This window comes from Saccopteryx bilineata, chromosome 4 (genome assembly GCF_036850765.1).
Source record: "Saccopteryx bilineata isolate mSacBil1 chromosome 4, mSacBil1_pri_phased_curated, whole genome shotgun sequence".
Taxonomy (NCBI): domain Eukaryota; kingdom Metazoa; phylum Chordata; class Mammalia; order Chiroptera; family Emballonuridae; genus Saccopteryx; species Saccopteryx bilineata.
In genome coordinates, this window is record NC_089493.1 from 221379244 (window position 1) to 221405154 (window position 25911).

The 25911-nt window shown below is 51.3% G+C and overlaps 3 protein-coding genes across 3 annotated transcripts in view; 1 reads left to right on the forward strand and 2 right to left on the reverse strand.

Annotated features, from left to right (window-relative positions):
• The window catches only part of LOC136335644 (basic salivary proline-rich protein 3-like), a 218483-nt gene extending 215203 nt beyond the window's left edge, over nucleotides 1–3280 (reverse strand). Inside the window, exons 1-3 of the mRNA XM_066276807.1 lie at nucleotides 3183–3280; nucleotides 2037–3055; nucleotides 1689–1800 (exon numbers count right to left, since the gene is read on the reverse strand). Of these exons, the coding sequence (XP_066132904.1) occupies nucleotides 1689–1800; nucleotides 2037–3055; nucleotides 3183–3280 (1229 nt within the window). The remainder of the gene's footprint in view (nucleotides 1–1688; nucleotides 1801–2036; nucleotides 3056–3182) is intronic.
• Nucleotides 3281–13580: 10300 nt separating this feature from the next.
• LOC136336263 (uncharacterized) lies at nucleotides 13581–15832 on the reverse strand. The gene is made up of 2 exons (XM_066277788.1): nucleotides 14989–15832; nucleotides 13581–13660 (listed from the first exon to the last, which is right to left on the reverse strand). Exon 1 carries the CDS (start codon nucleotides 15769–15771, stop codon nucleotides 15082–15084), a length of 690 nt encoding a protein of 229 aa, XP_066133885.1. The 5' UTR covers nucleotides 15772–15832; the 3' UTR covers nucleotides 13581–13660; nucleotides 14989–15081.
• A 112-nt stretch (nucleotides 15833–15944) lies between these two features.
• Nucleotides 15945–25694, forward strand: NR2F1 (nuclear receptor subfamily 2 group F member 1). The gene is made up of 3 exons (XM_066273816.1): nucleotides 15945–16710; nucleotides 19103–19630; nucleotides 24661–25694. Exons 1-3 carry the CDS (start codon nucleotides 16251–16253, stop codon nucleotides 24939–24941), a joined length of 1269 nt encoding a protein of 422 aa, XP_066129913.1. The 5' UTR covers nucleotides 15945–16250; the 3' UTR covers nucleotides 24942–25694.
• The last annotated feature ends 217 nt before the right edge of the window (nucleotides 25695–25911 follow it).

The window sequence follows — 25911 nt, forward strand, 5'->3', positions numbered from 1 at the left end:
ACGGAGAGAGATGAGAAGCATCAATCATCAGTTTTTCGTTGTGACACCTTAGTTGTTCATTGATTGCTTTCTCATATGTGCCTTGACTGGGGGCTACAGCAGACCGAGTAACCCCTTGCTCAAGCCAGCGACCTTGGGTCCAAGCTGGTGAGCTCTGCTCAAACCAGATGAGCCCGCACTCAAGCTGGCGACCTCGGGTTCTCAAACCTGGGTCCTCTGCATCCCAGTCCAACGCTCTATATACTGTGCCACTGCCTGGTCAGGCAGAAAAGAATTTTTTAAAAATAAACAAACAAACCTGTCACACTGGTCCCTGAAATGTTAACCCCGAATATCTAATCACAGACTCAAAATAAAAAAAGGAGGTTAAATAAATGCTAACTAGTCCATTTTTGAGTGGCATCTTCAATTCTGAGATCCATGGCCATATAATTGCAATTCCTGGCCATGCTGATGCATTTTTAATTCAATGCATGAATCTAGTATTTATTGATTTAATAAGGTTAGGGGTATTACATTGTTGCTGCTGCTACTAATGAACTGTCAGCAATTTAATCTAGTGAAATCTTACAGAGGAATATATATTTTAGGTGAGAGAGAGAGAAAGAGACTAAATAGTTATGTAAATGTAATCTCTTCACTAGCCAGGACAGTGGCAAAAGTAAAGCACCATCTTTCCCAGACTGCTTTGGGCTCCAAACATTTTCCTTTACTAAAGATGTTGCTATCAAATGACTGAGGTGCTAGTGGAGAGACTGCAGCAAAGTCTTGCAGGTAAACCGTCAAAACACTGTCCACCACATCATTGGCATGTAGGCAGACAAAAGAGGGGAGAAAATTCACTTTCTCAAAAGCCACTGTGCCTGGCCTCTGTGGAACAGTGGGTAAAGCACTGACTTGGAATGCTGAGGTCACAGGTTCGAAACCCTGGGCTTGCCTGATCAAAGCATATCTGAGAAGCAACTACTACGAGTTGATGCTTCCTGCTCCATTCCCCCTTCTCTCTCTCTTCTCTTTAAAATCAATAAATAAAAAAGTCTTTTTAAAAAATCATTCTGCCAAAATAAAACCAAAGGAGAGACGCTGTAAAGGCCATACCAAAGTAAAGAGGTATTATAGGATCCAGAATCAGAAAAGGAGAGAAAAATCGACCTGAATTTGCTGAAACAAACACTTGGGGACTATTGGAGAGCTTTCTGCGCTGCTGTGCTCCCCTGCCTGTGGGCTGACTTCCCCGACCTGGACACCTGGGACGCATGTTGTGCTCCAGCTTTTCCCTGACTTTGAAGAAATGGATAATCTAAGAAGCGGTGCTGCTGCTGGGGTCAGTAAAACTATGCTAATTGGTGAACCTAATTGCTTCAAGCAGTCCTGCCTCTAAACAGGGAGAGCACAGTTGATGGAGTCAGTCTGTTCCTAATAAAATGAAGAAGCACTGAATTAAATTCCCAAGGAAGGCACTATAAAAGTTTCCACAGTGTAACCAAATGACTTCACCTATGCTATTACCCCTAAGATGACATCTTTGAAAGAAAGCAGACCCCAGTCAGGCTCCATATTCATAAATTGGCTGAGCTTAGGCCAGTGAATCTGGATTGATTTAAAAAGGTTTTTTCATCCTTCCAATCAAATGAAGTCATTGTTAATTAGATGCTTTCTGTTAACAATGTCACTCTTCCCCCCATTACCTGCTCACACTTGCAGCGCCTCTAGTGCAACATCTGGAGCACCAGCTCCCCTGCAAACAGTCCTCCCGGTTTGGGCTGGAGGGCGGTGGTGTTTCCGCTTCTCGATCCCTGTCTGGAGGAAGATGCGGTTCAAGGTGCTGCAGGTGCTGAGACACATACCACTTTATAATTTGAGAGATTATAAAACAATCTCTAGGATCACGCTTCTCCCAAATCTTTCTTTTCTTTTTTTTTTTTTTTTTTTTTTTTTTTTTAATGAATGGCAGGGCAGTTTCTCTGTGCTGTTCCCACTTTGTAGATGGATGTTTTCAAAAATGCCTAAGGCCACAAAAGTCAACTCCCACTGACCCTCCAGCTTCTTACGTCCGAGCTCCTTGCACCGGACCCCGGGCTGGCAGTTTCCCGCGCCCTGCGCCGACCCCTCGGGCCTGGAGGACTGGGTGCCTCTGGCTGGGAAGCCGGTGCGCCGCGGAGCGCACGAGGCCTCGCGCTGTGGCGGGAGAGGGAGCGCGCGGAGGGCTCCCCTTCGACGGCGGCCCCGGCCCACGGCGCGCCGGACGGGGGGCGCCCGCACCCGATCCGGCCCGTTCCGGGGAAGCCCGCGCGCCGGCCTGAGGGGACACACGCCGCCAGCGCCGAGCCGGGCGCCGAGGTGGCGCCACTCCCCCCGTCGGGCCCGGCTTCCTTCTCGAACCTTCGAGGGCGCAGGCCGGGGGGGGGGGGGGGGGGGGGCTGCGTCCCTCCCGCCGCTCGCGGGGCGGGGGTCCTCGGCGCCAGGCCGAGCGCGGCTCCAGCCGTCGGACCCGGCGCCCGCGCGCCCCCCGCGCCCCGGCTCCGCCCCGACTGCGCCCGCGGGCGACCCGGGAGCGAGGCCCCGCGCCCGGATGTGGGCCTCGCTTCCGGGAGCCGCTCGGCCTGCGCGGAGCCGGCCCGAGGGGAGGCGCGGCGGAGCCCCGGGAGCCTCGTGCGCGGGGCGAAGTGCTCTCGGAAGGGCGCGCCGGCGCGGGCTGTGCGTGTGCGCAGACCTGCGGGAGTGAGGCCCCGGCCTGCGGGAGAGCCGCCGCCTCCCGGCCCAGCACCGCGCTGACCCCAGCGCCCAGGGAAACGAGCGGCTGCCTCGGCGGCTGCGAGACGGCCGGCCTTCGGGGAAGCCTCGGGGCCCTGCCGCCGGGTCCCGCCCTCCGCCCCGAACCGGGAGCTCCTGGGCGAGCCCGGCACCCGGGACTCTGTCCTGGGGCCGAGGGGCCTGCGGACCAGACCGCGGCCTCGGAGTTCTCCTGGCTGGGGCTGCGCGGCTCAGCCTCCGTCCCGCAGGGCAGAACCTCGCTGGGTGGGGTTGGCGGTGCGCGTGCGGGGACTGAGCCACACTGAGACAGGCCGACTCTGCAAACTGGGGCTCTTAATTGCATTTCTTCAAGTCCTTGACCCCAAAGCATCGCCCCGTGACAACGTGTGCCTTCTCCACAAGTCCCATAAGTTTACTGGGACTCTCACCCCTGTCGTGTGGGCTCGGGGAGGAGGGCCGGGAATAGCAACAGCCGAAACACCTGCGATCTCTCATACAGTAAAACACGCACGATGATTGGAGTCATTTCTCCTTCCGTTTCCAGAGGGAGCTCAAATCTGAAGCAGCAAGGCTATCTCTCTCCAAAGTGTAAAACAGAATACTGGCAAAACCTGCCAGGTCTGTACACGGAGGGGCCCCCTTTGCAAACAGAAAAGGCGATCTGCTTTTTGTTGTTTTGGGTTTGGGTGTGTTTTTTTCCATTTAGTGCTCTTGAGACCCTAGGTTGGGGGCGTAAGCAGTGTAATACACGGCTTTGACCCTCTAGAGACTCGACTGATACTGAGCAAAGGGAAGTCAGGCGAGAAGAAAGGGAGGTGCTGGGAAGTGGTGTGCGAACGGGGCGCCCGGGCGAGCGGTGCGCGGGCCCTCCCTGCCCTGCGGCGGGCCCTCCCTGCCCTGCGGCGGGCCCTCCCTGCCCTGCGGCGGGCCCTCCCTGCCCTGCGGCGGGCCCTCCCTGCCCTGCGGCGGGACCCGGCTCCTGCGCGGTGCGTCTTCAGACGCACTGCTCCAGGGCTCTGGGCTAAGCTGCAAAAACGCAGCCATGTGCTCAGGGGCTGCTGGGCTCAGGCTCTGCGTTTTGGGGCCACACACACCGGCCCCTGCCTCTTTCCTAGCACTGGAGTTCCTCTGAGGTTGTCCAGTCAGCGGGACCCCACGAGCACGGCCACTTGACCGTTTCGATCGCACTGGATGAGGGCGTGGGAAAGCAACGAGAGGCGCCAGTCCTTTGGGGACCCGGTCCTGCGCTAGGGAAGGGTTGATAGAGTGACCGAGCCCGGAAAGGGCGGCGTTCTCCTTGGCTCGCCTCCTCCCCGCCATTCAGTCCGGTCACCTGTCATCCGACCTCTCCCGGGTCCCTGCTCTGCGCGACTGCGCGACAAGCCCCCGCCAGCCCAAGTGTGCGCCCTGGTGTCCCGGGCGCCCCGGCCCTGAGAGCCAGGGCTCACCCCTCACTGAAGCCTCTAGCTACCAACAGCACGAGCGACCCGGTTCCTGCCTCCAGATCCTCTTATCCTCCCACTCATCAAGGACTTGCCAGGGTTTGGGGTGGTTGGTGTTCTTTTTAAAGTGTATCAAAGGATCGTTGGCATCTCTCCGTCAAGTCATTAAGCCTTTATCCCCATCAATTAACCACACCTCAGAGGGCTGCTATTAAGAGCTAAATTGAGCTGCAAAAGTAGATATCGCGTTTCAGGCAGATGTTGTCATCTCCCGCTGAGATAAGCAGCCGTTGGGACCCGGCCGGCAGCCTCCGCAACTGCGGGAGCCGCGCTGGGCCAGGCTGAGCACGCGGGGCCGCGACGCTGGAAAGACCCCTGCGCTGGTGCTCCGAGAGCAGGGAGGAGCCGAGAGGGCACTAGCTCTCAGCCTCAGCGCTGTCCCTGCCAAGGGGAAGTGTTTCCGGAGTTGTGCCGGGAAAACACCAAGGGCTAACCGTGCGTTTTCGCGCAGGAGGAGGGGTGGGGGCGGTGTAGAGGGGAAAGGGCATAGCGCGAGTTTGTCTGGCAGCCCACCAGCTACACAGCCTACTTCCTCTTTCCGCCGCTCCAGCCTTCTCCTTCTTGCCTGGTACCTGGCCCCTGGCACCCTTTGTGGAAGCAGGCAAGGTGCTGTGGGGATGCTGGGTATGGAGCTAGGAGTCCTAGAAGGCGGTCAAGACAAAGGGGGGTTCCCTGGGGACCGATGCGGCCTTCCGCCCAGATGTGTCTTCCCGCTCTTTGTCACCCCCAGTCACTCCGGAGGACTTGGGCAGGCTGTCCACAGAGTTGGGAGGCCCCGGAAGTCTGAGGGAAGAGAGGAGCAGGCGACGCGGCCCTCACTGCAGTTACTCTAGAGGTATATGTGTTTGGACGGCTAAGTTTGCACAGGACTGTATCACTACACACATGTGCTTAGAACTTTTTCGGCTTTCCTCCCGACAGTGGCCACAAATTTAGCCAAGGCTAAAGGAGATTAATTTTCCAGCATAATCCAATTAAAAGATTTCTGAAGTGAGCTTTTGCAAAAGATTTTGTACGAAGCTAAAGAGGGGACTAGTCTTGATGACAGTGATTCATCGCCTGGGCACAGCGTGCGCTGAGCGCTCGCTCTCCTGCACTGCCACCTGACCAGAGCCCCGGTCCGGCCTCCCGTCCCAACCTCCGCCTTTCTGAGAGACAGCCATCCATCACGCCGACCTGGGCAGAAGACAACGTATGAGGGACTAGGGTTGCTTACAAGCACTATAGACTTTTTAAAGTGCTATTAGATTTATGGTCTCTTTTTCGTCGCCCATCCAGAGTAATTAGCACATATGTTCTAAATAGATGATAGTTTTGTGAGCAATAAAGCAATTACCCATCGTTGAAGCTGACAGTTCCTCCAACTAAACTCCAACCAGCAGCTAATTGGAAAAGTCATTTCGGCTCCATTGTCTGCAATTAGTCCTGCTAAACAGCTACACCCCAACTAGCTGGTTTGAGGTTAATTTATTCAGTGATTGTGTTTGCACCAAGAAGCCATCGCCACAAGAGGCCTTGCCTTTTGCCCCTCCGGACTGAGCCCTAGGACCAGAGGAGCAGGTGGGAGTGAGAGGCCAGTATTTTGGGACTGGGATGGTTCCTGGGAGAGGAAACACCTGCCCCCCCAGCTTCAAGGTCAGTGTCCAGTGCGCTGAAGGCAGCTGGCAGAGAAAGCCATTGCTTTTCCTGCTGGGCAGTAACTAAAGGAAACTGTTCAGTTCCCGCTACCAAAACCTTAGTTGGGAAAAAAAAAAAAAAAAAAAAAAAAGTCCGCCTAGAAGAGGGGAATACACCTTTCCTTCTGCTCGCAGATCTGACCCTAGGGCACAAAACTGTCCCTAAGGGATAACCATAGATTCAGAAACCCGCCAAAACAGCAAATTCCAAGCACTCAGCTGGGAGAAGGGACCTCCAACTTTTGAAGTGGAAAGAAAAGACCAGAAAGGTCAGAAAGCCCTGCTTTTGCCTTCAGCCTCTCTAAGAACAAGGTCACTTCCCTGCTTAAAACTGGAGTTTCTCCATGACTTCCCCCCCCCCTTCTTTCCTTATCTTTTTGCCTTCTTTCTTTCTAAACCTTAGCCCAACAGGTCCAAGATTTGTGCACAATGAGTGGGAAAAAATGTGTTAAATGTTGGTTTGACGCCCCATCGGAGCTTCCAAATGTCCAGCGGCTGGGATTCTTCTACTTAATTTAATCTGTTCTGGACAGGGCGGCTCCCACACTCCTATTCACCAGGAAAGTCCAGGAAAAGATCCGTCGGGGTTCAGAATGGAGGGTGGGAAGAAGAGGAGTTAAAGAGGAATTAATCCTCTCCCACCCAACCTCAGGACTCTGGAACTGTGGGTTCTGGTAGGCTGAGGGTGGGAGGCGAGGGGGCTCAAGGTCCCGGCCCAGACAGCCGAGTCTCTGCCGTCGGCAGCAGGGGGCGGGAGGCTGGCAGGTCGAGATGGGAACTGGTAGCCCTGGCAACCGAGTATTCCCCTAAAGGAATTTACAGCTAAGTGTCCCAGGCTCTGGGAGCAATTGGAATTTTACTTAGAGGGATATGGGGCTGAAGGACTGGGGGTGGGGGCTCCTTAAGAGGCAAAGCCCAGTGCTTTCAGTCCTGGAAAGCAAATGCTTTTGGAGGTTTTCTCTGGTTAGCCATTAATACTGAACAACACCTAAGGAAGACAACTGAAATGGTATTTTAGTCAGCATATGAAACTTACTAAAATAATTCTAATTTCAAAACAAATTGTAATAAATTGCTCAGCTTCAAAGATTTGGAGATACAAATCTATAGCAAGAAAACTTAAAATTCCTAATGTCAGATTTCAGTTTTCCACTAACTCATTGTGTTTTAACCGATTTGATTCCAAGAAAAAAACAAAAAGAAAAATATTGGGGAGAAACTGAAAATAATAGTCTTGTCTTACCCTATCACCTCCCACCTGTCACACAATCTCTACCCTCTGAAGAGAAATCCTCCTGTCAGTGAGGTTTCCAATTGAAATAAGACGTCTTCACTAAAAGGCCATCCATCGTGTTCTCAATTATTTACTTTTATCCAGGACTTAAATATAACATCCCAGAGAGTGAGAGCTAGAAAAAGCTGAAGGAAGGGCTAACCGAAAGTATCACCTAGACTTGGTAGAGAATCCTAATGTGGGTGTGTCTGCGTACTTACGTGTAAGGGCAAATATAACCTGCCCAACTGACAACACTCCCCTGGATGTGTGGGAAACACTTACATATACATCCATGAACCCCGAAAAAGCTGTAAGCACATGTGTGTAGAGATGTAGTCCTATGTAAAGTTAGCTAATGTCCACACACATGTATTCACATCTAAAGTAAAGGCAGTTTCCGTTGCTCTCATAGTTTCTATCCATTAAGAGCGATTAGAAGATGTCTATTCAAAGTTGCTGATCCAGAGAGAAAATAAGAGTAGATCAAGGAGATTTCAAGTGACCTCCTCATCCCTTTCACACCAACCTGAGCCCTAGACTAGCCAAAGATCCACTAACACAAAAGCCCTTTCCTTTTTCTCTTCAGCTTCAGAAGACTTCATGCAAATGCTTAACAATGACAGAACTATCCTGGAGTTTTGTCAGATCATACATTTGGAATACCTTATTAACTCCTCCCCTAGATGGGCTGGGTTTATTCACTTCTGAAATGGGTAAATAAAATATACCTAGCATATAGAGGGCATAATTATTTACTGCTTCATGTGGCTTGTATCAGTGGTGTAATATGCTCATTCTTTTTCATCTAAACTTTACATAAACCCCCTCTCTCCTCACTGATGTAGACTGATGGAGGACACTGTAATAAACATATCTTTCCACTGACAGTTGAGAAGGAAATGGCAGGTTTATTATTTAGATCAACTTTCTAATAGGTAAATACAAGTGAAGCATAACAATAGTTACCAAGAGATCTGCCGGCTTTGTGAGCCAATACATTTCCATTATATTTTATAGGCAATGAAGAAAGTGACATTAAAAACTTAAACATATTCGAGCAGTCTTTAATCAATGAATGTCCAATTCAAATCAACTGATGGCTAATCCTGTAATAAATGAAATCTGTGTTCTGACAAGTAATTATTAAGGAAAATGATTATATAGTGTAGTTGATTGTATTGCTAGGGTACTTTAACAAGTTTCAAACTCATTTCGAAACCTGAACTTTTCATTTGAACCCAACCCATCTTCCCTGGGAAGAAGAGCTTTGCAGTTATTCTTCATTCAAGTCAGGCATTTAAAATAAATACATTTCATAACACAGAGGTCTCCAGTTACTTTTTTTTTTTTGCATAAATGCATGTAACTTGATTTTTACAAAAAGTAAATATTTGGCCCCAGCTTCACTGGTTTGCTAGGAATGATTGTCACTTTTTCTTCTACAAAAGGCTTGTTTTGCATCCAAAGGTCAGCATTGCTTTCCTGCCATTCTCCCCTGGCTACTCCTAGGCCCTGCAACTGGGGGCCCAAGTAGAAAGGGGAAGTGCTTTCCTTATCTTTGTTTTCCAAAACATGGGCCTTAAGTGGACAGTTTGTTATAGAAAACTAAAACACTTTCTTGAGTAAAGCACTTATCAGAGTGTTTCAACCCAAAGGTGACAAAGAAAAAATGCCCAGGCAACCAGAGTGCTAGTCCGTACAAAGCCTGCTGGATCTGTGGTTCAGCAGCGTGGACAGGCCAAGACCAAGCAGTCAGTGCAGCCAAAGCAGACTCCCAACCTGGCCTTTCCACCCTTGCCTTCCTGTTGTCAAAGACAGAACTTTTTACAGCTGGGAAGCTACAGTAAAAAATTAGTTCAATCTTTCCAGAGGGGGCTTTCTGATATAGGCCAGGTTTTTGTTTGTTTTGTTTGTTTGTTTGTTTTTTAATAAGCACAAAACATTAGTCAGTCATTCCAGTGGGTCTCTCCACCCTTCAAAATAATCTATGCAAGACCATGTTAAATACATCTTCAACTGCCTCCTTCCCAGCCTTAATCTCATGCCAAAGGAGACTAATTGATTCGGCACCTTTAAAATAAGCTCTTTGGGAAAGGTCTGCAGTAAGATCAGAAGAACTGACCTTTCTCTCAATAATTGCAGGCATGTTCATCTCTCCAAACAGGCTTAAAAAACAGGGTCATTTCTGTTCTGTGGTCTCTCTAAACAGAATAATACCATTTTTAATGATTTGGGGAGTATGGAAGGGCTACAAGAGAGGATTTTCTACACATATCTGGACATTTGTAGAACCTCAGGGCTCTTGAACGAGATTTAGAAAACGTTTTTACAAGGCCACCTTTGTTCAGTGTCATTTACCAAAAAAAGCCAAAATGAACAATCCAGTGAGAATGGGAAAAGCAAAACAGCAATATCAAAGAGGTCATAGGATTAGTAAAGAATGATTCAGCCTTCCTCGAAAGAAAGATATCAGGGAAGGGGGTGTCAATCAACTGGAAAGTTTGCTTAGATCTTTACTCTGGGGCCTGGAATGCAAGTCAATGCTGTATGTGCAACCGTAGATCTCTTCTTCTCTCCTCCCACCAAGTCCAACTGTTTATTTGGCTGTCTCGCTAGGAGAGATCAAGACTTTGGTGGAAGGTCTTTTAAAAGGTGATTAAGGCTGAGCCATGATGCTCACAACTCGAAAGGGGCATTGCAAGCTTACAGCCTGATTACTCTCCCCCAAAGAAGGGATACCTTTTCTTGGTTCCTTGGGTGAACTACACTGTGGACCTGGTGTGCACTGATTGGCTTGTGGGTAACAGGAACTCAGAGAAAGGCCTGAGAAGGGAGGCCAGGGAATCCAGGCCCTGGCAGGCTCTTCTGGACCCTAGACTAGCCTCAGAGGAGAAAGACCTTGGAAAGAGCCAATCAGCTATGCTGCAAGGCTGGCCAGCCTGAACTAGGGTGCTGAGTAAAGGACCACAGAGGGTCTGGGTGGGTCCAACTGCCAAATTCACACTCAGTTAAAAGTCTCTCCTGCGCGAGAAGGAAGAGAGATCTGAAGAGAGAGTGACAGAAAGATGGGAGTAAATTGCAACTGGTTTTCTGCTTCTGCAGCTGAGCGTGCCTGGTCACGTGTGTGGAATTGAACAATTTGGGGACCTACGTGCTTCCGCAAATGTGATCACTTCTCTATTAGGTGACCTACCGAACAACAGCAGTATCATCTCCTGATTGAGCGTGCGGAGCATCAAGGCCCAAGACCAGTGTATCAAGTTGAACCAGTAACAAACGAAAGCTTTGTAAAGACTAAGCCAGAGCTCCCCGGAAGTTCCCAGGACCCTCAATCCCTCCACAGAAGCCATTTTGCTGGTGGGGCTGAGAGCACCAGTGGAGGCGCTCTGCGGGTGTGAACGCGCGGTCGGGGAACACAGGGTGGGAAAGAGAAACTGATCCCTGAGTGCCGCTGGAGCTGGACAAATCCCAGAAGGGGACAGCGCCTCTTCTCGAAAAATTTCGGTCTCTTTCCGCCTCTTTCCCGACAGAAAGTTGGAGCATTTGTTCTCCTGCTCGGAAAGGCCTAGGGTTTCCACTGCCTCGCTCACCACCATCAACAGCACCCACCCTCCCGGACTAGGGCCGGGAGCTGCACCCCTCCCTCCTCCCATTCCCGAGGAGGCTCCGCTTCTCTCCATCCTGGGAGTCACAGATCTCAGGGGCCTCTTCAAGTTTGGAAGCTCAGTGTGAGGGCTCGCAGAAAGGGCCAGCAGTGAGGGCTAATGGACGCCGCCGCTCCCGGCGACTTTCGGTTAATCCTCTAGCCAAGCTTTGCCCCCCCGTCTGCAAGGCCAGACCCAGGCCGACCCTGCTTGGCTGGCTCGGGCCCGCGCCCACCCAGCCCCGGGTGCGGCCCGGGGCGTAGGCGCCCCCGCCTCCAGCGCCCACTCTGCGCGCCTTCTGACGCAAACGCGCGCCCTACCCAGCGCGGAAGAAAGCGCCGCTGCTGGTTTTAATTCAGGCTCCCCCTTTCACTCCAGTCCCCTTGGTCTCCACCCCTGGGAGTTGACCTCCCTCCCTCCCTGCCCCCAGCCCTCCTGCCTCAGCGTGAGGAGTCTGGCTGCGCGGTGGGGCTGCGGCTCTGGGACTCTCGCCGCCGCCGCCGCCGCGGGTTCTCCGTGGGGAGAGCGGCTCGGCGTCCTGTTCAATCTGCTGACACTATCTCCCACATCAAACAAGCAGCCATCGACCGCGTTCTGTTAGGGAATCCCGTTCCTGGCGGCGCCCGCAGGTGGATGGCAGGAGCCGAGCTTGCCAGGCCCTGAACGCAGCCAAGCAAAGCGCTCGCAACAGGACCGGCCCAGCGGGACTCGCCGCCGGCCTCGGCGCGGCTGGAGCGCGGCACCTGCGGGGGCCGCGGCGCGGGCTCCCATCCAGCAGCTCCGCGGCCCCCCCGGGCCCCACCCCCGCACTGGAGGCCCCGTAGTCGTTTCCCGTCGGTGAGAGGCGGGGGTAGCGGGCGGGGGGGTGGGGAGCCCTGTGTTGAATTTGGACTGACGCCCGCCTGGCACTCTCGTCAGACGCGCTGCGGCCCGGCGGCCGCTCGCCCTGCCCCCCGCGCCGCGGGACAGAGGCCGGGCAGGGCAGCCCCGGGGCAGGCCCCGCGGAAAGTTCTCTCGGTCCCTCCCTGGCTTCCTGGACTCCGGCCCCGGCCTGTAGAGGCCAGTCGAGCCAACGCTGCCTCCTGTCCTGTCCGCGCTGCCGACCCCGAGTTCAAAAGAAACGATCATTATTGCATTACTTGCCTGATGGGTCAGGATTTGGCAGTCTCGCTTCCGGCGCCCACGACTCACAGTCCACGGTCCAAGGGCGGCTGGGCCCGAGGAACCGGCGTCCACTGGACCTTCCGTTCCCTGGCTCTTGCTCTCGCCTCCTCTTCCACTCGCTCCATCTCTCCTTGTTCGCCTTCCTTTCCTGTCTCCCTCTCTGCCTGAATTCGACTGCTTTTCTCTGTACTGTGCGGGGAGTGAAATTTAGAATGTATATAGAGAAAGCTGATTCTTGTTCTTTCTTCCTTTCTCTTTCCTTTTTCTTTTTCTTTCTCTTCCTTTCCTTTCCTTTCTCTTTTCTTTTGTGTTCGTTTCACCTTTTAAGTGACCAGGAAATGTGTATTTGGAAAGAGGGACGAGGGTAGGGAGCCCTGCTGCCCCTGGTCGCCTCCTCTCCGTCAGCCGCGTACAATGGGCCGCCGCCTGCAGAGTGCATGGACTGTCTCCATCGTTCGAGCTGGAGGGGCTGTGGGACAGGCACGGAAAAGCCTTGATTCTGTTCTGTAAGATCCTCGCTCCTCACTAAGCGATAACCAACTCCCGACTTGTGGGCTGGAGATACCGGGAAGCGCAAAACGCACCCCAAAAGCGCAGCGCTTCCCAAACCCCTCCCTAGTGAAATTTAAAGTGAGAACGAATATTAAAAAGACAAACCCTACCTCTATCAATACAGCGTGGCCATTTACTCCCACCTTTATTTGAGGATATGTTGAGGCTCGAGATGCTGGAGCTGAGATAAACTTTTACGCTCTCCCGAGCAGAGGGGCGGGCAGGCAGGCAAGCGCAGTCACCACCCCCGGCGGCGGCTGCAGCGGCAGCGGCTTTGTCATTCCGCGCCGCGCCGCCTGAGCCTGCCTAGGGGAGCGATCCCAAAACGGGGGTGGGGGTGGGGGGGTGCGAGTGTGCGATTGGAGAATATGTAACTAATAGAAGTATCATTTCCCCCAGTACGATCTTTCAAGTAAAAAAAAAAATCCATTGGAAGAATTTTCAAAGTGCTGTCTTCATTTGGAGAAAAGGCACAGGCTGCCTAAGGAGAGGGGAGGAGGAACCGGGCTGTGAGCCTCCCGGGTGCAGATCCCGTCCGCTAGGTGGCAGCCAGAGCCAGCAATTTCTGCAGGCCCGGAGGTCCGACCCACTGCTCCCGCCCGCCCTTCCTCCCGCGACCAATCGCCTTCGGGAATATCTCTCTCTCTCTCTCTCTCTCTCTCTCTCTCTCTCTCTCTCTCTCTCCCCCTCCCTCCCTCCCTCCCTCCCTCCCCCTTTCAACCTCTCTCCCCCCTCCTTCTCTCTCCCTCTTCCTCCTCCCTCTTTTCTGCCCCTCCCTCCTTCTCTCCCTCTCTCTGTCCCCCCCTCCTCACTTTACCCCACTTCTCTTCAGTTCACTTTCCCCTTTCCTCTTTTTCTGGGACTCTGACTCGGCCATACTATCCTCCCCATTCCACTCCCAACACTATGAGGACTTACTACTGTTTTCTTAATAATTATTGAACCGGTTGTTTGGAGTTGGAAACAGCCTGAGGAACCAAAGAGGAAAAAAAAAGAAAGAAGAAACATCAAATTGATTGGAAAGTTTATTTTTTTAAATCATCTCTGGAATCAGTAGGAACCGTTGAATTCGAATTGATTTCCTGGCAACACCTGCAAATTAAAGCTATAATTAAACCTTTAAACCAATATATACTTAGGACCAAAAAACGGGAGTTCCTCTGTACCGTGTTTCTTAAAAGGATATAAAATAAGCATAATACACACTTGGATTATGCTTAAATGTGAAAGAAGAACACAACCCAAAGCCAGAGTATTTCACAAATCATTTCAATAATGAGAGTTAAATTCCCATTAAAAAAATTCCTAACATTTTCAATGACACTCTCTTCACTGTCATAAAACCTAATTTTAAAAACTTTTCGGAAGAAATCTACATAATTTCCTTCCAATTTGCACACTGCAAGGCATTCTCCATCTCGCCATCCCTTCCCCCTCTGGTTTCGTGCGTGAGTGTGTGTGTGACCATAGACGACCCATACTAATCAGGTCTCAGAGTAAATAGCGCAGGGCGATCTCAATGTAAATTGCGCTTGTCAGAAGCACCCCCCCCCCTCACTTTCTCCTCCTCCTCAAGCCGTCCCCGTCAGTAGGTAGCTGGGGGGGGGGGGCTCTCCAACCAATGGCGTGCAGGAGGCATGGCTAACCTTAGCCTCCCATTTTTTTTCTCTCTCTCTCTCTCCGCCCCCCCCCTCCCATTCAGGGCTCTGACCAGTCAGTCGCCTTTGATTATCAGTTGCCAGCAGCCCTTCTCCTGGCTCCCTGACACGAGCTCCATATAAGGCAGCGATCTCCATAGAAACGTGTCAGTTTCAATAGTAGTGTCAAAGTTCACTATATACAGACATTCGCGCGGATCCCCCTTTCGGAAACATTGCTCTGCGAGTCCTCCCGTTTAAACGCATTCAATTTTGGGGTCTCCCTCTCTCTCTCTCCCTCTCTCTCTCTCTCTCTGTCTCTCCTCCTCCTCCTCTGCCTCTCTCTCTCTCTCTCTCTCTCTCTCTCAAATCTCTCAATCTCTCTCTTCTCTCCCTCGCTCTCTTCTCTTTTTTCTTTTCTTACATATTCTATTAGTTGTTTTCCCCATATTCTTCTTCTATTTCTTCTTTTCCCCCCTCTTCCTTGTCTCTTTACTCCATTCTTGCACGAGAGAGGACTAAACTTAAAAAAAAAGAAAGAAAAAGAAAAGAAGAGGAGGCACCCCTTTCGCATTCTTCTTATCGTTATTTTATATATATATATGATTTTTTTTGGAGGGAGGGTGTTGGTTCCCGGCTGAAGAGCACTTATTTAAAATACTAAAAAAAGAACATTTTTGGGCGATCTCCAGGGTTTTTTTAACTAGCTCTGTGTGTTATAGCAGAAGAATCAGAAGAAGGAACAAGAAAGAGGAAAAGAAGAGGATTATTTATTCGACCTACTTTGGATGTCTCTCTCGCTTTTTTTTTTTTTCAATTCTTTTTCTTCTGATTTTTATTTTTTCTATTTCGCTCTGAATTCGTCGCCGGCGTAAATTATCTCGTATTTTTCTCTCCTTCCGTCACCTCCCGAAAGAAGAAGGCAGAGAAAGCCCGGCGCCACCGGCACAACAAAAAGAGCAAAGTGTGTGATCCTCCTCGCCTGCTGCCTCCCGCTCTCCAGCGCTGCCTTCCTGAATGGCTGGCTGCGTCCGGCCCTGGACCTGGCCCCCCGACACCCGCGCGCCCTGATCTCTGCCGGCAGCCTTGCTTGCTCCGCTCGGCTCTCCGCACTCCCCTCAGTCCCGAGCCCAGCGAGGGCTCCCGCCGGGACAGCGGCGGCGGCGCGGGCGGCTCCGGCCCAGGCTCGCGCTCGGACTGCGGCCCCGGCTCCAGCTCGGACTCCCGCCCGGACCCCGCTCCTCCAGGGGCGCTCGCCGCCACAAGCTGAGGCGGCGGCTCCAGCGGCGCCTGCAACCGCGACCTCTTTCTCCACCGCCGCGGTCGCCGCCGCTGCCGCCCTCCGGGTCTTCTCCTATGTCGGCTCAGCCCGCGCTCAGCGCGTAGCCCGAGCGGCCGGCGGGCGGGCGGGCGCCTGGCGCGGGTGAGCGAGTGTGTGTGCGAGTGTGTGTGTGTGTGCGCGGGGGTGCGGGCGAGGCGGAGGGCGAGTGTGTGCGCGCGCCGTGGCCCATGCCCGCCGCCCCCGGCGCTGCGCCCCGCGCCGCTCCCGGCTGCCGCCTGTGCCATTTCTGATTTTGCAACTTGGGGAAAAGGAAAAAAGCAAGAGAAGGGAGAGCTTGCTCTCTGGGGGGGGGTGGGGAGGGGGGGGAAGGAGAGCGTGGCCCCCCCAGGATCAGAGCGCGGGGGGAGCGGGCGAGGGGAGCAGGGGTGTTGCGAGGGGGGGGAGCCTGAAAGCCTGGGGGGGCTGCAAAAAGAGAGAAAGAAAACAGCAGGAACCACAACAAAACGCCAGCAGGGCGGGCGGGCGCGCAGCAGCAGCGGGGCGGCCGAGGCAGTAGCGGCGGCGGCGGCGGCGGCGGCGGCGGCGAAGGCAGCGGCCGGTGCCCGCCTCGGGCTCGGCTCCCGCGACCCCTGGGCGCCGGGTGGGCCCCCCGCCCCCTCCCCCTCCCCCCTTCCCCTTCCCCTTCCCCTCCCAGCGCGCCCGCGCGCCCCGCGGCCCTCGGCGAGCAGCTCGGCTCCCCCCAGCGCTCCCCGGGCCCAAAGATATGGCAATGGTAGTTAGCAGCTGGCGAGATCCGCAGGACGACGTGGCCGGGGGCAACCCCGGCGGCCCCAACCCCGCAGCGCAGGCGGCCCGCGGCGGCGGCAGCGCCGGCGAGCAGCAGCAGCAGGCAGGCTCGGGCGCGCCGCACACTCCGCAGACCCCGGGCCAGCCCGGAGCGCCCGCCACCCCCGGCACCGCAGGGGACAAGGGCCAGGGCCCGCCCGGCTCGGGCCAGAGCCAGCAGCACATCGAGTGCGTGGTGTGCGGGGACAAGTCAAGCGGCAAGCACTACGGCCAATTCACCTGCGAGGGCTGCAAAAGTTTCTTCAAGAGGAGCGTCCGCAGGAACTTAACTTACACATGCCGTGCCAACAGGAACTGTCCCATCGACCAGCACCATCGCAACCAGTGCCAATACTGCCGCCTCAAGAAGTGCCTCAAAGTGGGCATGAGGCGGGAAGGTGAATATTTCTTCTCTGCTTCTCTCCCCGAGCTTCGCCCGCCTTCCCGGCCCTCTTTCTTTCTCTCTCGCAGGGGCGGCTGCCGTCTGGGGCTCCCGCGGGCCCGGCCCGTCCCAGCTCCCCTGTCCCCGCTGCCTCCCCCCCCCCCGGCGACCCCCCCCCAGCTCATTCCCGCTGCCTCCCCCTCCCGGCCTGCGCTCCTCGCCCTGGGCTTCTACTCCCCTCTCGCTGCCTGCTCAGTTGTGTCTTTGGGATCGTAAGCTATGGCTTAAAATCCCCTTCCTCTGTGTTGGATGTGCTCGATGTGTGTCTCTTTCCCGCGTGTGCGTGAGGATGCTTGGGGCTTTGCCGGCATGAATCTGGGGAGGGGTGCTTCCTTCCCTGAGAAAACTCTGTTTCTGTGCTTCTGCATCCCACTGTCCCCTCCACCTCTTCCTTTCCTTTATTTAAAATGGGGACGGGCTGGGAGCTGGAGCCCCTGAGTAGACTCAGTGCTGCATCATCCTTTTGGAAGCTTAGCATGGAAAAAGAGGAGTGAGATTTATTGCACTTGTAGGTCTAATTAGGGGAGAAGGGGGGCTTCTGGCCTGTTCACTGGCTCCCTCGCCTCTTCACGGAGCCGGGCAGCCTCCTCCAGAGCTGTGGCCTTGCTTTCACCCCTCTACTTTGTAAGGAAAGTTTGTGACTGAACCGTGCTTTCATAGTTGTCATTTTTTAAAAGGCATGATACTCGTTTTATTTCTTCATCAAACTCCACCCTCTGCTTAAATACTGCATACAAATTACAATTTACAACGGCAGTTACCGACGCTTCTGATTTGGTTATAATGCATAGACTGCAGCTGGCATGAGCTTCCACATCATTTAATCCCTGTGCTGTATGGCTTTGGTTTCTTTTAACACTTTTGATGTTGTATTTAGATATGCTTCATGTTCATGTGGCAAGAGATGCAGCACTTTTCTTATAAATATATTTAGCCGTTTACAGTTAAAGTTTATCTCCTGACAATCATTAAAGATGTCTTACAGTCAGATTAGTGAACCAGTCAATTTTGCAGAATGTAGATTACTTCTTCTTGTAATTGACTTTAAAATTATATTTTATATGCCACAGGAAAAGAAATTGAATTTCTTCAGATCTTAAAGAGCAGGCAAATATGACTTCATTTCTAGCTCCAGGGAGATTTTGTAGGCATCTGGAAAAAAAAAAAAAAAACAACAACTTTGAATTGTACTCTCATTTAATTGAAAAATAACTGCCAAGTTCAAACTATAATTAGAAAAAAACTATTCTAGCCATAATGTTTCAAGAGCTTAAATTGCTTGGAGTTTTACATTAAAAATAGAATCAAAGCAAACTTAAGAATACAATGCATAACCTGAAATAAGACAGCTACATGTATATGGACATATCTATATTAATTTGTTGGGGGGAGAGTTCAGTAGCCCTAACTTTTCCTAAAGTTGTCTTTGTTTACATGGCAATTTAAAACGCTGGCACTGTTGAAGTAAAACATACACGTTAAAAAAAAAAAAAACTTTGGTCAGCTTTAAGAACTCAAAGCATGCTTACGTTTTGCATTCAGATGGTTAATGAATCCAGTGTTTTTGCAGTTGCGAGCTCGTGTTCGCTGGGCAAAGCTGGCTGCAGGTTGCAGTGGCACCGCGCAGGCAGACATTAAATCTATTTCCCACTCTGTTCAATAATGTTTGGCTACTGTAAGTTTAACTTTTTCTTGAATTTTTTTTTCATTTTCTGTTGCTTTTAACAGTGAGAACTTTGTGTGGGGTGATGGGGAGGAGGGGTTAGGGGTGGGGTGCAGGATACTTGTTTTCTGTTGTAAAGTTGTAAGTGGTTAGTAGGGTATGTAGCTTGTGTCTATTTTAAGGATAATTCCATGGCATTTTTAGAGAATATGGAGACATTTTGAACAAAACGTTGCTTGCTTGCAAATGAAGAGGCAGCTAGGCTTTTGCCTAGAACCACAACCTTTCTCTGGTTTCTCCAGTTTCTTTTCTACCCTGATTTGTTTCCCCCTGGAGGGGTGAGTGGGATTTCATCAATCTGCGTGTCACTCCTTTGGTGGTACAGGGGTTGGGTGGTGCTTTCTTGGCCATGTCTGGCTGGGAGCCCTGAAGTCAGGCCTAGTCTGTCAGGGCTGGGGTGGCCAGGTGCGCAGGCGACGGCTGGGCATCTCGACCCGCGGAGCTGGAAGGCCTCACCCTATATTTCCAACTGGTGCGGGGTGTGAGAGCCAGCGCGAGAGAACACGCGCGGGGCGCGTGTGGCTGCGGGAAGAACCCCCGCATTGTGTCGAGTGCTCTGCGGCGCGACGATGTTCGCAAGCCCCCTGGATGCACATTGCCTCTTTTCTCTCTTTCTTTTTGTCAGCGGTTCAGCGAGGAAGAATGCCTCCAACCCAACCCAATCCAGGCCAGTACGCGCTCACCAACGGGGACCCCCTCAACGGCCATTGTTACCTGTCCGGCTACATCTCGCTGCTGCTGCGCGCGGAGCCCTACCCCACGTCGCGCTACGGCAGCCAGTGCATGCAGCCCAACAACATCATGGGCATCGAGAACATCTGCGAGCTGGCCGCGCGCCTGCTCTTCAGCGCCGTCGAGTGGGCCCGAAACATCCCCTTCTTCCCGGACCTGCAGATCACCGACCAGGTGTCCCTGCTGCGCCTCACCTGGAGCGAGCTGTTCGTGCTCAACGCGGCGCAGTGCTCCATGCCGCTGCACGTGGCGCCGCTGCTGGCCGCCGCCGGCCTGCACGCCTCGCCCATGTCCGCCGACCGCGTCGTGGCCTTCATGGACCACATCCGCATCTTCCAGGAGCAGGTGGAGAAGCTCAAGGCGCTGCACGTGGACTCGGCCGAGTACAGCTGCCTCAAGGCCATCGTGCTGTTCACGTCAGGTGAGGCCGCGCCGCGGGGCGGGCAGGCGGGCGCGCGGGGAGCCGCCGCGGCGCCCTCCGCCCGGGCCCGGCCTCGGCCTCCTGCGCCGCCGCCGCGCGGGCCCGGCCTCGCCGGCCCTGGGGCCTGGCCCGGACCCGCGGCCCCCGCTGCCATCTTGGGAGCGCGGCGGTGCGGGAGCGGAGGCGGCGCCCGTGGGGGCGGCGAGCGGACGGCTGGCTGGGCCTAGCCCGGGCCCCGCGCTGGGTGGGCCGCGGCGGCGGCGGGTGCGTGTCTGCTGGGGGAGGCGGTGCTGTGGATCCGTCTGGCTGCGCGTGTGTGCGGTGTGCGTGCGTGTGTGTGTGTGTGTGTGTGTGTGTGTTCGCGCGCGCGCGCCAGAGCTCGGTGTTTCTGGGGGAGGAGAAGGAAGGAAAAGAACGTGGGAATGTGGCTTTCTCCTCTGTGTGGCACGCTCTCGGGATGAGTTTCCCGACACACACATACTCACACACACAGGTGGAAAGAGAAGAATACGCGCAAATAAATCATAAATAACCCCGCTTTATTGCTGCCTGATTTTCCCTTCTAGGAAACCATTCATGTTTGCAGTTGCTGAGGTTATTGAGGGTCGTAAAAGACGCATTCGATCTAAACAAGAAAGATAAAAACAAAGGCAATACTGTAGAACCCTAAAGTATGGGAGGATTCCCGCTCCAGAGATAAATCTCATTGCCATGCAAAACACAGAACATCGGAAATTTAACAGAGTGCCTTTAAAATATCAAATTAAATGTAGGCGGTGGTAACATGCATGTTAACAATTTCTCTTATGATAGATGGTTCAAATTAACTTCCAGGAAAGTGCATTGACATTGCCTTTGAAGGCTCTGGTCTGAGCCTCTGAGAACACGGCCTGCCTTTTTTATTATTGTAACCTGCAAGAGGGAAACATATAAACACCCGGGACAGCAGGTAATGGGGGGAAGATCTATAAACAAAGCCAGAAGGGACGCTGGTGGGGAACAGAGCTGCTCAGACTGGGCATCGGGCCTGGCCTACTGCGAGTAGGGTGAGCTGCACTTCTGCCTCCATTATTGGCACTATTGTTTTTATTTCCTCCATTCAGAGAACAAGCTACCCTAATAAATCTATCCTAGAGCCAGGACATCCAAAGGCCAAATTAAAACCATTCTTGGGCAGAGATGGCAAAACTCTTTTCCCAGGGCCTTCTTGAACAGTAAGCAGCAGTATAATCTATCAATATTTCTTGGCTTTCATGCGTGAAGAATCGTATTTACAATGTATTAAAATGACTCTTAAATTTGCACAATATTGTAATGTAGCAAATGTAGTATTAATATTGATCTGAACAGCAGATAATTTATTTAGACAAGAGGATCTCATTTGTATGCAGGGTGGCCAGAGCGGCAGACTTGGACTGCCCCCTTTTACTTTCAGTGCAAATGCAGGTCTGCTAGTGGGAGAGGGTTATTCTTTGCGAGAGTATCAAGTGAGAACCTTAAAACAAATGGACGATTTATTGAATACCTTCCCCGGTGTTTGAATGCATTTTATCTTAATAAGTCTTCTTGATAGAAACGTGTTTCTCAAAAGTGACAAAGAGCCTGGGAAGCAATGACCAGGCTGCTTTAGCTCTGGCAAGCCTGGGGCCTGGCTGGCGCTCCAGGACCCGGCTCTTCAGCCAAATGAATCAGGAAGCAAGCCAGTGTCAGGGAAGTTGGGGGTTTTCAGTCTCATTCAGTGAGGTGTCTTGAAGCAGTAATGTGATTTGGAGCTGGACAGAGGTCTTCTCAAGAAAGGTCACCCTCCCTTTTCCTGGTCCTCCCTAAGGTTCTTTGAACCCCTTTGACTTTTCTGATCTCCTGCCCTTTCCCAGAGAGAGGCAAGGACTGTGCTGGCTGCAGAGAAGACTGGAATTATTTAGCTTTTCTTTCAACTTTTCATCCTAAAACATCCCTATGAAAGTGTTTCATTTTTAAAAAGAGTTTCCCAAGAGAAGTTTCTTAAAGTCTTCAAGGTGCGAGGGAGGCCAAGAAGTGAACAATATTATTTTGTTGGAAAATTGCAAGCAGAATATCTGAAAATGGAATTAGAGCTGTCAGTAGTAATTCACCCCCCCCTTTCATATAACACATTTCCACTTCTGACTAAACTTGTTTTGATTGCTAGCCAGAAGGGAATTCATGGGAAGCCTTCTCAAAGTCATCCAACTTTTGAGCAAACTTTGAATGATGGAAAAGACAGTTTTAGACATATTGTCCAATGAAGTTTGCTCTGGTTAAGTAGTTGAAGCTGGCACGGGGTTCCCTGTGGTGGTTTTCACATTTGGCCTCCGGATGGTATGCTTAATCCTTAATATTCTGGACAGCATCCAAGGACTAGGTCATGACCTGAACTTACATTTTTTTAAAAAGTATTAATTCATACACCTAAATATTCCCTCAAATAAATGAGTCCTTCCCTGAAAGGAACCATCTAGTTAACATAAATACAATAAATCCATTTTCAGTACAATAATAACTTTGATTTCTAGTTATGGCAGCTGATTACATCTATATTTCCTGAACACTAAACTCTTCTGAATGCACAACATGAAATACATTCTCTGCACTGCAACGGCTAAGCCGGGAGGGCCTGAACAGTAATGGTTATTTATTTACATAATTTCTTTTCCATATACTGTAGAAGAAATATGGAGGTTTCCCACATTGACACTACCACATAAAAAGTGAGACATGGATTTTGCACAGTCTGCCTCCTTTTCTTATCTGGGGTCTGTATAACTCATGGAGTATAAATATAGACTATATTACACCCCCTGCTCACTTAGCTTTGTGACCACAACCACCCCATCCATCTAAGAGTCCGTACTGTCTGTACACAGCTGGGGGAACCCTGGTGTAGGAACACCCAGAGGGGAATATCTATCTCACTAGGAAGCCAGGCCCAGACTAGGGCTCCCACAAGACGGAGGCAATAGGGCTTGCCGCCTGGCACCTGCAGTCGAGTCCACTACGGGCTTTCTGGCTTTAAAGGAAGAAAAATACCAGAGAAGCCAGCACAGGGCCCAAGGGCCCAGGCATGCCTCTCCTGGGCTTCTGTCCCTTGGACTGGCCTAACTGGGAGAAGGGTGATGACCTTGTATTCTGGGGGCCCTAATCGTAAATATCAGATAAATATTTTACAGACCTGAGGGGATGCCATAGGAGTCTTTAAAAAAATCAGTGGGTCCTTTTCATTTTGCACAGTCTGAGGCTGAAAGGGATCCTGTAACATAATGGGCAGATAATGCATTTAAAGCAAGATATTTGTAAATATGAGTCTGCATGGTAGCCATTCAGCAGATCCAGGTTAGTAAACAGGACCAAGGGCAGACCTCAGGGTCCCCTCTCTAAGGAGCAAAGCCCCAAAGTGCTACTGCCCCCATCCTGCCAGCCATAAAGCCTCACTGACTTCCCTACTCCACCAGTGTGGGTGCCCCCAAGCAGCTGGCTGGGGGAAGCAGACAGCTAAAAGAACCCAGTCTGAATCTGAGGTCAAAGGAGACTTGCCTCAGAAATTCTTGAATTATCACTAGTTTTATTTGTATTTTTGATCAAGGCCATAGCCTTGTAGATGAAGGTGTTAGAACGCTTTGAAAACCCAAGTTCGTGAAATATAAAGACATAAAGCTCAGAAACTCAGCAGACACGGGTTTTACTTTGAATCATTGGCTCTGTCTTCTTAGGGTCACGCTTGCCCACTCACAAGTATATAATGTCCTTTTGAGGGCACTGCCATGCATGAATTTCTTCCAGGATCCCTATATTAGCCAACGCCGCCTTTGATCTCGACTCAATCTCCTGACTGGCTAAGGGCTCCTCTGTGATCTTCTTGTTTTTTAAATATTTATTATTACTATAAGAAACAAGGTAGGTGTTGGAACTATGGAGAGGAAGCCTTGACTTCACTCCTCTGATTCCACTGCCCCCTCCATTTGCTTGCCTGTAGTTAGCTGATAGAGTATAAACTGCTGTATAGCAGGATTTGTAGGAGAGCAAGAGGAGCCTTGGTTGAGGTGAGACAAACAGCGGCTTTGAGATGCTGTCGTTGTGTGTAGGTGCCTTTTTCTCCTTGGTCCTGTAAAGGAAACCTACCTCCCCCAACTCCCCCTCAACTCTTCACCTCCCAGGCTTCAGAAAGGAGACATCTTCAGTGATCTGACACAAAGCTGGGCTAGAGGCAGCTACAGCCTGGAGTAACTGAGCCATGTTCTTCCTGATTATTATACAGCTTACAGAGATGTGACCAATTTTCAATTCCTTGATCTAAGGCAAAGATAGAAGTATACATCATCACCAAAGACTTGCTGCAGAGTTCTCGCTTGCATGGATAGTGCATCTCCAATCTTATATTGCTAAAGCATGGGCTTGATCTGGTTCCAGGCATTGTTAGCCCATATTTTTTTTAACCCACTCTTACGTGTTTGTTCACTACACAATCTAGGTGCTCCTTGAGGTTTCTGGTTGGAGTCATTTGGGCTTGAGAGGGGGACTCTAAGAAGCCTTTAAGAACTGCCTTCAGGCTGTATACTTCTTCAGGGCTCCTGAACACCCCAAAATCAAGGGCAAAATTCCTCCCTTTAATGAGCACAGTGGAAGGATGCTCCCCTGCAGGCAGAGGACAGGTTGCTACGCACAGCAAACATGGCTCCAGCATCGTACATTATTTAATCCAAAGGTGAAACAGGAAAAACAAAGGGACTAGAGAGGTTGCTGCCTCTGCATGCATGTGCTTCTTTCTCCAGCTCCCCTAGGCGTGGTGGGGGTTTGATTTATTGTATTTGTATTGGTGAGGGTTTGATTTGTTTTATTTGTATTGGGGGCTGGTAGAGAAGAAGTAGCAAAGCATGAGGGGATTTCTTTTTATTCTATTTCTTTTCCATTTCTTCTCAAAAAAATTTTTTAATAGCTTGTTGGTTGTGCCTTTGCTGTTCGCTGACCTAATCATGTGCCCCTGTCCCTTGCCTCGCCTTCCTGTGGCTGCTGGGCAGACGCCTGTGGCCTGTCAGATGCCGCCCACATAGAGAGCCTGCAGGAGAAGTCACAGTGTGCTCTGGAGGAGTATGTGAGGAGCCAGTACCCTAACCAGCCCAGCCGTTTTGGCAAACTGCTACTGCGACTGCCCTCGCTGCGCACCGTGTCCTCCTCTGTCATCGAGCAGCTGTTCTTCGTCCGTTTGGTAGGTAAAACCCCCATTGAAACTCTCATCCGTGATATGTTACTGTCTGGGAGCAGCTTCAACTGGCCTTACATGTCCATCCAGTGTTCCTAGACCTTGGGCACTTCCCACCTGCCCCTACCTCCCTAGAGACTCACAGGACTGGCGGGGCCATGGACTCCAAAGCCTGGGGACACCAGGTGGCTGCGCAGGGTGCAAGGTGCGGGCAGGCTGGGCAGGGGGAGGAGGCTGGGGAGGCAGGAGCGCCCACCCTGCGGAATGCAACCTGAGCTGCAATCTCGGAGGAAAAGAGACTCTTTTAGGATCAGGTCTGTGAACACATTGGAAAGAAAAGAAAAAGGACCTTGTGTCTGGTGAGAAAAAGAAAACAATCTTTGGAAGAGAGGACCATGAGAATTTTAATAAAACAGAAGGAGACTAATGGACCTTCCAGGATTTATTGTGGATGGATGTGGATATATTCTGTACAGAAAACACACATGAAAGTGGACTGAATCCTATGTAGAAATACACACGCACCCCCAAACATTGTTATTCATTTTGTAAGATACTAGTCTTTATTTTCATTTTTTTGTAAAATTTAAACATCGTATGCACATAAAAAAAGGAAACAAGAATTAGGGGAAAATAACATTTTCCAAATAATTATAAAAAATTGTCCTGTGTCTATGTATCTATATCTGTTTTGTATTTTTTTCTGGTTCCAAACCAGATTTCCTGTGATTCTATACTAATAATTTTTGATATAACCCTTTGCTTCTTATAATGAGTGCGATATATGTTGTCGAGGCTGTTCTTCAAGAATTAAAATTGAAGTGAAAATTTAAACAAAAATAAAAGAATTTAGCAAAACCCACGTGTCTGGTTGCTTTACAGATGTCATCAGTGCAAAAGAACCCTCTAATTAATCTCCACTCTAATTGTTATTAGAACAGGGGGGTTTAAGAGGGGAGAACTTTTAAGGTTCATTACCAAGTTGGCTAGATTTATTTCCTAAACCAAGCCCCTACTTGGTTTTGTAAATTTGAACGGCCAGGCTCTGCGTGGGCCATGGTGATTAGTA

What these genes read in the sequence shown, in the direction of transcription:
- NR2F1 (XM_066273816.1), top strand. Translation starts at nt 16,251, where the DNA reads ATGGCAATGGTAGTTAGCAGCTGGCGAGATCCGCAGGACGACGTGGCC. An exon ending in AGTGGGCATGAGGCGGGAAG is followed by an intron (nt 16,711 to 19,102) that starts GTGAATATTTCT and finishes TCTTTTTGTCAG; the next exon opens with CGGTTCAGCGAGGAAGAATG. An exon ending in CATCGTGCTGTTCACGTCAG is followed by an intron (nt 19,631 to 24,660) that starts GTGAGGCCGCGC and finishes GCTGCTGGGCAG; the next exon opens with ACGCCTGTGGCCTGTCAGAT.
- LOC136336263 (XM_066277788.1), bottom strand. Translation starts at nt 15,771, where the DNA reads ATGGCACAGGCGGCAGCCGGGAGCGGCGCGGGGCGCAGCGCCGGGGGC.